At 56.5% G+C, this 11805-nt stretch overlaps 1 protein-coding gene across 2 annotated transcripts; it reads left to right on the top strand.

The window, feature by feature from the left end:
- Positions 1 to 240: 240 nt before the first annotated feature.
- Positions 241 to 10140, top strand: THBS3 (thrombospondin 3). Of its 2 annotated transcripts, XM_045816645.1 has the most exons (23): positions 241 to 341; positions 1393 to 1599; positions 2174 to 2430; positions 2513 to 2615; positions 3448 to 3474; positions 3691 to 3773; positions 3862 to 3913; positions 4039 to 4187; positions 4525 to 4665; positions 4894 to 4971; positions 5266 to 5418; positions 5623 to 5733; positions 5820 to 5927; positions 6240 to 6399; positions 6715 to 6833; positions 6957 to 7009; positions 7295 to 7488; positions 7677 to 7855; positions 7964 to 8012; positions 8188 to 8384; positions 8590 to 8762; positions 9608 to 9747; positions 9838 to 10140. In XM_045816645.1, the coding sequence occupies exons 1-23, from the start codon at positions 263 to 265 to the stop codon at positions 9894 to 9896; spliced, it is 2871 nt and encodes a 956-aa protein (XP_045672601.1). In that variant the 5' UTR covers positions 241 to 262; the 3' UTR covers positions 9897 to 10140. The 2 variants fall into 2 exon arrangements, with proteins under 2 accessions (XP_045672601.1, XP_045672602.1); XM_045816646.1 differs by lacking the exon at positions 3448 to 3474.
- The last annotated feature ends 1665 nt before the right edge of the window (positions 10141 to 11805 follow it).

Below are 11805 nucleotides of genomic sequence, written 5' to 3' on the forward strand. Positions count from 1 at the left end.
AGCAGGATGAGAGGACCACTGGGAGAGGCAGAAGGCAAGGAGGCCTCCACACTCGTCCCCAGTGTCCTTGGTTCCTGGAGCTGGGGATGCCTCAGGGTGATTGGCAGTTCTTTGTTTCAGCCCCCCCTCACCCGGCCTGCTGCCCCCCTTCAACTCCCCCTTCCAGTCCCTCCGCCCCCCCCCGCCCCCCCCTGCTCTCTCCGCCTAGCCTTTTCCCCTCCCAGCCGCCTGCCTGCCAGGGTTAGTGAGCCGGCTGAGCGGTATGGAGACACAGGAACTTCGGGGAGCCCTGGCTCTTCTCCTCCTCTGCACTTTCACATCTGCCAGTCAGGACCTGCAGGGTAAGCCTGTCTCCAGCCTTTTCTACCCCTCTGCCTCCTCCCCATTTGCCCCCAGCCTAGTAGCAGAGAACATGTGGGCAAGGGGAAGGGAAGAGTCCTGAAATTGAGCCAGAGTGAAGAAATGGTGCATTACGGCCCTGTGGGAAGGAGTGAACACCAGAGGGTGATAGGTGAGTGGGAACTGGCCAGAGCAAGCATGAGATCAGGGCAGAGGACTCAGGAGCTGGATGGTAGGGCTGCCTGGCTGGGTCAGTGTCTGAGCATCCCCCAAGCCCCCCAGGAGTCTGGGAGAGCGGTGTGAAGGTGGGTGCACTGCGTGGTCCCCTCAGCTTCTTCGTCCCCTGGGCTGCTGGCTGCCTAAGGCCAGGGTGGGGGTTGGGACCCAGAGGTCTGGGCTCTCCGGGAGGTCTGGTGGTGGGATGGGCCTATGGGTGTGGGAGAGGTAGCTGGAGCAGATGACACAGGCACAGATTCTTCACTGGCTGAGAGGGAAACCACAGATTGGCCAGGACACAGGAGGCAGAGGAGCTGGGTCCTACATTTCCTAGGGAGAGAGCCAGACAGTGGGAGGGTCAGAGCCCTCAGTGGGCAGCTGTTCTCATCCAGAGTCAGTATGCTGAGCCCCCAGGATGGGAGGAGGGGCTTTAGGATGTAGAATGAGTCAAAGCCAGCAGTGTAAAGAGAAACCGCCTTCCAATTTCTGTGCTGTGGGCACCAGGTGCTACTGCTGCCTGGAATCAGCAGTGACTCCCGTGCGCCACCTGGTGGGAACATCTCAAGTGTGTAGGGCACTGTTTCTGCGTTTCCAAATGAGCCTCAAGCCTGGAGGTTGCCAAGAGGATGGCAGTAGTCAAGTGATGAGGGAAAAGAAGGCATAATACCTTGTCCTCTAATAGCAGTAAGGGTTGGATTTTGAGGTGACTCACACTGGTAGTGGGAGCGGAGGGAGTGATGAAGGATGCCCCCTCCAACCCGACCGGAGGTGCAGGGAAGTGGACAGGCTTTAGCATCTAACCCCTTTCTCTAACCTTGATAATCCCTGCCTGGCCAGTGATTGACCTGCTGACTGTGGGTGAGTCCCGGCAGATGGTAGCTGTGGCAGAGAAGATCCGGACAGCCCTGCTCACTGCTGGGGACATCTACCTCTTGTCCACTTTCCGCCTACCTCCTAAGCAGGGCGGTGTCCTCTTTGGCCTTTACTCTCGCCAGGACAACACACGATGGCTGGAGGCCTCTGTTGTGGGCAAGATCAACAAAGGTGACTGGTGGGCATCTCCTTTCCTGCAGGGGTTAACCCCTTGAGCACTCTCCCTTATCCCCACTCCCACATCCCTCTTAACTTTCCTTGGGCGCCACTGGGGACCATGGACCTATCAGGCTGTGCCCCAGCACCAGGGGCCACCTGGTATGGGGTGCTTAGGAGGTGCTTCAGAAAGACAGGCAAGAAAACACTAGCGTGAAGCCTGATATTTGTAGGGATGGGATGTTGTCCTTGGGGATGCCCTGGGGGAGGGGGAAGGCATGACATTGTGCCCCAGCGGGGGTATAGAGAGATCCCTCACATCCGTGGGACAGTTCAGAAGGTACAGAACCAGCTGCTACCTTGCAGGTGATTGAGTGATCTGGTGCCACTGAAGACTAAGAAAGTCCTAGTCTTTGAAACAATTTAAAAGAACATATATTGTGTGCCTGTTGTGGACAAGGTATTGAGAGGTACATAGCGAGTACAGGATAATAGCCCTAGATGTGGCATCCAGAAGAGTTGATCCAAGGCTCAACTGGGAGACAGGGGATGGGGGACGGTGCCCATACTGACCTCCCCTCCTGGGCAGTGCTGGTGCGGTACCAGCGGGAGGATGGCAAAGTCCATGCAGTGAACCTACAGCAAGCAGGTCTGGCCGATGGGCGCACACACACAGCACTCCTGCGACTCCGAGGCCCATCCCACCCCAGCCCTGGCCTGCAGCTCTATGTGGACTGCAAACTGGGTGATCAACATGCTGGTCTCCCGGCACTGGCCCCGATCCCTCCAGCAGAGGTCGATGGACTGGAGATTAGGACTGGACAAAAGGCCTATTTGAGGATGCAGGTGAGTTTCTGTGGAAACAGAGTTTGCACCAGTGGGAGGAGTTGGTAGGTCCTCCCACCCTATTCTGCTCCTATGCCCCCAGGGCTTCGTGGAATCTATGAAAATGATTCTAGGCGGGTCCATGGCCCGGGTTGGAGCCCTGAGTGAGTGTCCATTCCAGGGGGATGAGTCCATCCACAGTGCAGGTAACTCAGAGACTTCTGTTAGCTAAACCCCCAGAGCCCAGGCCATATCCTGTGGTCTTTGGTGATTCGCATCTTCTTGACCTCCCCCTAACACTCATTACTTTGGTTTACCTATTCCTGGGGCTCTGACCCTGTTTACCCCAAATCTCCTTCACCTCTGATTCTGATCTCCAAACAATAAAGCCATCCCAAAAGGTTCACCAAAAGATGTGGGTCAGAAAATCTCCCCGTTCAGGCCATCCTGCCTACCAGGGTGGCCAGAAACACACAACCACGAGAGACGAGACTGGAACTCTGAAGGACTCTGAGTGTGGTGAGGATGTTAAATGCTTGGCCTCGGTTTTGCCTGAGATCAGGGTCTTGGGTCTCTTTTTTATCTCTGTTGGTGGTGGTCACCTAAAAGCAGTTTCTCTGAGCATTGCCCATCTGCCTGGTCTTTCCGACACAGATGTTCAGAGGCTCTTACCTAAATAAAACAACCGCTTCTCCCAGATATTTCAAAGAAAGTGCTGTTGAGGTAGGAGCTTGTGAGGGAGGAGATGGAACATGTTGCAGCCCTGGCCCTGCTTTGGGTCACCTTCCTGGGACCCCTTCTCCCACCATCACGCCTGGGAACCGGAAGGGTTTGGGTTTTGGCCCTCTGAGGCAGCTCCCTTACAGGGTCCTGCACCCTGTGGAAAGGGCTAGGACTGCTTGCCTGTCACCTCTGACCTCCTACCATCCAACACCCCATCTTCATTCCAGTCCTTTTTTCCCCATCCCTGTCCTTCCTCTTCACGAGACAGGCCCCCCTTCACATCTCCACCCTCTGATTGTGTTTTCTTCTCTCTAGTAACCAGTGCACTGCACTCCATCCTAGGTGAGTGGGCTACAGTGAGGAAGGGGCATGAAGGTGGAGGGGAGGTCCCAGGCTTTGGCAGATGCCTGAGACTAAGTCCTCTGCAGCCAGGAACAGGGTGGAGTTTAAAGGTGGGGGGGGGGTGGTGCAGTAGTGGCGGGAGCTAGCTTATTATCTGAAGAGGGACCAGGGCTGGTGTCCCAGTTCTGAGCCCCTCTGCACCCTGGCCCCTGACAGGGGAGCAAACCAAGGCGCTGGTCACCCAACTCACCCTCTTCAACCAGATCCTGGTGGAGCTGCGGGATGACATTCGAGACCAGGTTGGAGTGGGCCTTCAGAGGGTAGCAGACTCGGGGGCAAGGTGGCAGATGCTAAGAGCTGGCTCCTCCCCATCCTTATGTCCACCAGGTGAAGGAAATGTCCCTGATCCGAAACACCATCATGGAGTGTCAGGTGTGCGGTGAGTGGGAGAGTAGAGGAGGGCTCCAGGTGGTATCACTGTGCTTCTTACCCCACCATTTGGGCCTCCAGTTCCGGTGATTTGAATGGTGACCTCTTGGTGGCTCTGCTGTGTCCTCTCCCCAGGCTTCCATGAGCAGCGTTCCCACTGCAGTCCCAACCCCTGCTTCCGAGGTGTAGACTGCATGGAAGTGTACGAGTACCCTGGCTACCGCTGTGGGCCCTGCCCACCTGGCCTGCAGGGCAACGGCACCCACTGCACTGACATCAATGAGGTGGGGCGGGTACAATCTGAAAGGACACAGCAAGTTGTGGGGAGGGAGTTAGCAGAGGCCCAAGGAGGTGGGGGGAATGTTGGTCTGAAGCAGAGGAGCCTGGGGTTTAGGAGAGGCAGAAGATCTGAGGCAGAGACCGAAGGGCCACACAGGGAAGGTGTTGGCGGAGTGGCAGGGACAATTGGAGATGTCTGGTGAGGAGGGAACCCGGAGGGAGGCTGGGGGCGGGGCTCAGAGCAGTGGTATTGGGTGGGAAGGACGGCAAATGGGACGCCAGAGCCGTGGTTCTAGGATCACAGGCTGGGGCCTGACATCTTCCTTCTTGTCCGGCCTCCAGTGTGCACATGCTGACCCTTGTTTCCCGGGCTCGAGCTGCATCAACACCATGCCTGGCTTTCACTGTGAGGCCTGTCCTCAAGGCTACAAGGGCACACGGGTGTCCGGTGTGGGCATCGACTATGCCCGAGCCAGCAAACAGGTCAGGTTGGGTGGAGTGTGTGGCTAAGACAGTGTGGCCTTGCAGGGGCTTCTGGGTGGGCCATGGGGCCCTTGGGATAAATGGAATGAGGCTCATCTGCTAGCTTTGCGTTGGTTTGGGGGGCTGGGCTTCATTTCAACGTTCACAGGTAAGGGCATACCAGTGCCCTCTCCTGTATGTGAGGAGACCCACCACAAGTCTGGTTCTACCTGAAGTCTGCCCCTTCAGGTTTGCAACGACGTTGATGAATGCAATGACGGGAACAACGGTGGCTGTGACCCAAACTCTATCTGCACCAACACAGTGGTGAGCTGAATACCCGGAGTGCATCTGGGGTGGTGGGAGTATGTAGCACCCTCTTCAGACTTCCTCCTTCCTCCTCCTTCCCCAGGGTGCTACACGTAGTAGATGTTCCACATGGACCCTGTTTGGAATTCTGGTTTGCTCCTCACTAGCTGTGACCTTTAGCAAGTTACCCTGAAGGAGATAACTGACAAACCCGGCATGTAGCTGAGTGCCCACCCTCTAACCCTCAGGTGCTGCTCCAGGGTGCCTGGTAGGCTGACTCTCCTTCCTGAGACAGTGTTTCCTTACTCTTAGGGCTCTTTCAAGTGTGGTCCCTGTCGCCTGGGCTTCCTGGGCAACCAAAGCCAGGGCTGCCTCCCAGCGCGGACCTGCCATAGCCCAGCCCACAGCCCCTGCCATGTCCACGCTCACTGTCTCTTTGAACGTAATGGAGCAGTGTCCTGCTCGGTGAGCTGGGCCTAGGGCTTGGAAGGAAAAGGGAGAATCTGGGGGAGGGGGTAAGGCTAGTGAACATGTTTAGGGTTTGGGATGAGGGCCTTCACAGGAAAGGACTCAGGAACGGGTGGTGAGAACAGAACTTGAAGCAGGGAAGAGGGTGGGGTGGTGGGGAGCCAGCCCAGACCACTGACTCTCACCCTGTGTGCTGCCCAGTGTAACGTGGGCTGGGCCGGGAACGGGAACGTGTGCGGGCCTGACACGGACATCGACGGCTACCCGGACCAGGCGCTGCCCTGCATGGACAACAATAAGCACTGCAAGCAGGTAGAGCTGCAGGAGGGCGTGAGCAGGGCCGCCCCAGGCCGGCGCAGGCCATAACTCACCCATCCATCTCCTCACCGGACCTTTAGGACAACTGCCTTTTGACACCCAACTCTGGGCAGGAAGATGCTGACAATGACGGCGTCGGGGACCAGTGTGATGACGATGCTGATGGGGATGGGATCAAGAATGTCGAGGTGGTCCCCAGACATCCTGATCCTCCCTGCGCCTGTGCTTTCCTCCCTATCTCTGTTGCCTGGCCCCATAATCCTTTTCCCCTTACCCCCAGCCCCTGGCAACTCTGCAGGAATGCTCCAGTACTACAAATTAGGGAGGCATAAGCCTGCTGCCCAGGACAAGGTGGACTACCTGGAGGTTGGGTGGGTGGGGCTGTGCCAAGCAGGTGGACCACCACAGGATTGGTGGTCGCAGACAGGGGTACAAAGACAAGGTGGATGCTAGCTGGCCAGTGGTGTTAGGGAGGCCTGACTCTTTCCCTCCCACCCTAGGACAATTGCCGGCTGTTCCCCAACAAAGACCAGCAAAACTCAGACACAGATTCATTTGGTGATGCCTGTGACAACTGTCCCAACGTTCCCAACAATGACCAGAAGGACACAGATGGCAATGGGGAAGGGGATGCCTGTGACAACGACGTGGATGGGGATGGTGCAGACCTGGGCTGAGGGGGTGGGAGACCCGTCAGAATTTGGACGCAGTGGGAATGAAGCAAGGAGGCTGGGAGGCCTGAGAACGGGGAAGGGTGTTCCTATGGAAGTCAGCCTGGATGAGAGGTTGCTTGCAGCAGGTGGCAGTGGGAGTGCGCGGTAGCGTGTAGGGCTAGGCAGGGAGAGAGCAGGCAAAGGGTGAGACCTGGTACAGGCAGGTCTCCTGAACAGCCACCCTCTGGATGGGAGACAGAGCTCAGGGCTTTTACCAGCCTAGAAGAGTGTGACAACCTTCTGATGTCCCCATGTCTTCCAGGCATCCCCAATGGACTGGACAATTGCCCTAAAGTCCCCAACCCTCTACAGACAGATAGGGATGAGGATGGGGTGGGAGATGCCTGTGACAGCTGCCCAGAAATGAGTAACCCTACACAGGTACAGGGGAATGGAGAGGGCAGGGAAGGGGTGGGGGGGCCGATGGGTGACGGAAAGTGGTCAGGTCACCCACCCTCTTCACTTATCAAGAGGAGATGGTGAGAACAGGCCCCTCTCTCTCAGACAGATGCAGACAGTGACCTGGTGGGGGATGTCTGTGACACCAATGAAGACAGGTAGGGTCTTGGCCAACAGATAGAAGATCTTACAAGGGATGCTTTACCTTCCTCTAGTATATTCTCAATTCTGTCTATGGTTCCACCTTAATTCTTCCCCACGGTTGAGCAGGAAGTTATTCCTGTAGTCTACCCTCCATTGCCACTGCTGGACCTTCAACTCATCTGGCTGACTGCAAGGGGTCCGGTTGAATGGAGGGTGTACCTCAGAGACTCCTAACCAGGAGACAAGGGAAGGATGTGGTACCTTTAGAGCCTTTATTCAGTGCCTGTTCTCACGGGCAGTGATGGAGATGGACATCAGGACACCAAGGACAACTGCCCACAACTACCCAATAGTTCCCAACTAGACTCGGACAATGATGGACTTGGAGATGAGTGTGATGGGGACGATGACAATGATGGTGTCCCAGATTACGTGCCTCCTGGTCCTGATAACTGTCGCCTGGTACCCAATCCCAATCAGAAGGACTCAGATGGTAAGACTGGGGTCCCACAGCAGGTTGGTCTGGGTGGGCTTCACTCACGGAGAGGAGGCAGTCCTTGCCGGGGAGTTAGAAAGGGCGTGTTGGGGAGAGAGGTCAGGAATGCAAGGCCCAAGAAGTGGTGATGTTGGCTAGTGGCAGTGGTTAGGGCCTTCCTGAGTGCCTAGCCTCACTGTTCCCAGGCAATGGCATTGGTGATGTGTGTGAGGATGACTTTGACAATGATGCAGTGGTCGACCCCCTGGATGTGTGTCCTGAAAGTGCAGAGGTAACCCTCACGGATTTTCGGGCCTATCAGACCGTCGTCCTGGACCCTGAGGGGGATGCTCAGATTGACCCAAACTGGGTCGTGCTCAACCAGGTACTAGGGCAGTGGGCTGGGTGGGTACTGTCAGACCAGACTCCCAGGCAGGGCCAAGGTGGGTAGTGCACCTGGAAAAGGTCTTTCTTCTTTATTGCCCATCACCAGGGCATGGAAATCGTTCAGACCATGAACAGTGACCCAGGCCTGGCAGTTGGTATGTAGGGGATACCCTGTTCAATAATTTTCAAACAGGAATCAGATAGGGGCAGAGTTTGGGGGGCAAGCTGGCCACACATACTGCAGGCATCCCTTCCCACCCCCACTGCACAATGGGCCACAAGTAGCTTTGCTGCCCCTGACCTTGATCCCATATGCCCATCTTCCCCTAGGATATACAGCCTTCAATGGTGTGGACTTTGAAGGAACCTTCCATGTGAACACAGTAACCGATGATGACTATGCAGGCTTCCTCTTCAGCTACCAGGACAGTGGCCGCTTCTACGTGGTCATGTGGAAGCAGACAGAGCAGACCTACTGGCAGGCCACGCCTTTCCGGGCTGTTGCCCAGCCTGGGCTGCAGCTCAAGGTCCCGCAGCTGCCCAGATTTCCCAATCCAGACCCTTTCCCAAAACCTCTCCCCCTACCTGAGTGGGAGCCCTCTTACTCAGACATTGGACCTAGAGATTGGCTCCCTGGGGCTCCAGAACATTCTCCTGACCACCTCAACTTATTTCCCCACCCTGTACTTACCAACCTGTGGCTGACCCACTGTCTTTGTCAATGCCCCCCAGGCAGTGACATCAGTGTCTGGCCCAGGTGAGCACCTCCGGAATGCCCTGTGGCATACTGGCCATACCCCTGATCAGGTACGACTGCTGTGGACCGACCCACGGAATGTGGGCTGGCGTGACAAGACCTCCTACCGCTGGCAGCTGCTGCACCGGCCTCAAGTTGGCTATATTCGGTGAGGGGAGGGGTCGAGCCCTCCTGAGGGATCTTGTTCTGGCCCGGTCTTTCCTTCCCCTGTAGCTGGGACTGACCAGAGACCCCTCTGCTTGGTGCTTTGGTGCCATGGGCCTGGACCGGGACCACTTCTCTCCATCCCCTCTCACCGCAGACAAGGAGGCCTGGGCTCTGGTGCAGAGGACAGATAGGCACTGTTGGGCAGGCATTTCCTTTTCTGTGTTCCGTCTTTCCCCTCTCTAAAATAAGGGCACCCCTGGGAGCCTCCAAACTCAGGCCCTTCACTGCTACAGCCCAGGACCTTCCTCCTCAAGGCGTCTGACCTGGAAGGGGCCATTATTTACTGCCATGCGCACCAAAGCCTAAACTTCACAGCTCTCTGCAGCTGAGCTGAGGCCTCGGTTCAGCACTTGTCCACAACTTTGCATTCCCTAGCTGGTGGGGATGACAGGGAAGGGAAGGGAAGTGGCCCAGAGCCCAGAGTCTAGGCACTTGGGTTGTTGGTTCCTCTTTAAGGTGCCTGGGCTGTGGGGCGCCAGGGCAGAATATAAGGGGTGGTGGACTAAAGCCTGGGAAGCGGGTGACTTCACCCCCAGTCCATTGTGCTCATCGTCATGGCAACCCAATCCTCGCCTGGAATGCGGCTGGTGCTTTGTGGTGCTTTGAGATGCAAAGGGGGCTGGACAAAGAGCCTGGGGCCCCAGGCCTGAGAAAAGCACCCCCTTCCATCCCCTTTCCTTCTTTCCTTCTCTCAGGCTGAGGGGGGTTGGGGATGACCAGGGCCCCAGCATAGTGGCACAGTGCCCATCGGTACCCTAGCACCAATGGAATCCCTATCCTGGACAGAGTGAAGCTCTATGAGGGTCCTCAGCTAGTGGCGGATTCTGGGGTGATCATTGACACATCCATGCGCGGGGGGCGTCTTGGTGTATTCTGCTTCTCCCAAGAAAACATCATTTGGTCCAATCTCCAGTACCGATGCAATGGTGAGGCTCTCAACCCACCCGCACCAGCCTGACCTCTCTCGCCCTCAGGGAAGAGCCACGCCTTTGACTTTAGTCTTTCTCCTTCCTCAGACACAGTTCCCGAGGACTTCGAGCCATTCCGGAGGCAGCTGCTCCAGGGAAGAGTGTGAAGAAATGGCTACCAGATTCAAATTCCTGACTTTAGACCCTCTGACCTTGGGGTCTATCCTGGAGGCCCCCCACCCTGGTCTAATCGACAGCCCCTCAGCCAAACACATACCCTCTCCTGGTGCCAATCAGGAGTTCAGCCTCAGAGGGTGGTGACTGTTGAGGAGATGGGAAGTTTTCAAGGGGTATTTCTCAGGCGCCAACCCCAGGAAAGATAACAGCACCTTGCCATAAAGTTCCAGTTGTTTTCTAAGCTAGTGCAGTTGTTTATTTTAGGGACTTTCTGGGGGTAGAGTGGGAGCAAGAAGGGACCTGAGACGGGTAAGGGAGAGAGGGCTGGTAGGTTGGAAGTTAGAGATCTAGAGAAAGTTTGGCTGAGTTTGGGGCACAGGAAGGTGCTGGATGAGGGTTAGGTAAAGGATGGGGGGGTTAGGTGAAGGATGAGAGGGCTGGTCGGAGGGTGGTTAAAGTCCTCCCAGTCCCACTTACTCACGATGGCAGCGGCGACACTCCAGTCTATCTTAAATCTGCCGGGATCGAAAGTCAGGACAGCTGGGGCTTCCCCACTCGTGGTGAGTGGGGGCGCCGGGGGGCCGGAGGGGCCGGAGGCCGGGACGAGTGCAATATTGGCGGGGAAAAGAACAACACTGCACCACGTCCCGTCCCTCCCGCCCGCCCGGGGCCCGGGATCCCGCTCCCCACCGCTTGAAGCAAGATTATCCCAAAGACCGGGGTACGCTGGGGAGTTGAGTTCACCTGGGAGGCTAGAGTGACTTGGCGCGTGGAGGGTCAAAGGAATGGTACGGAAGAGGGGGGGAAAGCTGGAGGGGCAACGTCCCTACCCCGGAAGGCCACTTTCTGACGCCCGGGCTGCGCGCTTGCTCTTTAAATACTCCCACTGCTTGGCGCGTAGCCGTAACCATGGTAGTGCATATCCTAGCAACTGAGCGAAAGGGTTGTTGCCTGGCAACGGCGGGGGTTGAAGTTTTGAAACCGCCCATCTAGTTACTCCGTGTTCTCTAGCTGGCCGGTCCAGGGCTTCCCCGCCTCTTCGGCCCGCGAGCTGACGTCACGCCCCCTGCCCGGCGCCGCCGGGCGCCACAAAAAGCAGCACCAACAAGGTGGAGCTGCAGGCCGAGGAGCTGTGGTCCCGGGCTCTTCGCCCCACCGAAGTGTTTTTTAAAGTTCAGCTTTCAATCTGTATTTGTCGGGGTTAGGAATTGTTTTCTTTCTTTTTTATTTTTTTTAAGATTTTATTTATTTTTAGAGAGGGAAGGGAGGGAGATAGAAACATCAATGTGCGGTTGCTGGGGGCCGTGGCCTGCAACCCAGGCATGTGCCCTGACTGGGAATTGAACCTGCGACACTTTGGTTTGCAGCCCGGGCTCAATCCACTGAGCTACACCAGCCAGGGCAGGAACTGTTTTCTTAAAGCGGACGTAACTGCTTCTGTCGGCCCATACGGCAACCCAGGACCTCTGGATGGGGCCCGATACCCTAAGCTCCACGTGCTGCTGTGACCCCATATACTTCTCTGGTCCCAAATATTTCTGTCCCTCAAAATATCTCTCGGTTCTCCAACATTTCAGACCCATGTCCTGGCTGGCTGGGTCAGTTGGTTGGAGCATTGTCCCGTAACCGAAGAGTCGCCAGTTCCATTCCCGGTGAGGGCACACGCCCAGGTTGCTAGCTCCACCCCCTGTTGGGCCGCGAGGAGGTGGCTGGTTGGTCTTTCTCACATACATGTTTCTCTCCCTTCCCCGCTCTCTCAAATGAGAAATACAATAAACCTTTTTTTAAATTATGCACTTTCACATAGTTTTGCCCCCACCCCTACCGTGCCTGCCTGTCCCAAATACCACTACGCTTGCTCTCCGAAAGATAGTTCATTGCCCCCCCCAATACCATTCT

Source organism: Phyllostomus hastatus, unplaced genomic scaffold (assembly GCF_019186645.2).
Source record: "Phyllostomus hastatus isolate PE091 unplaced genomic scaffold, TTU_PhHast_1.1 phas_scaffold_216, whole genome shotgun sequence".
Classification (NCBI taxonomy): Eukaryota; Metazoa; Chordata; class Mammalia; order Chiroptera; family Phyllostomidae; genus Phyllostomus; species Phyllostomus hastatus.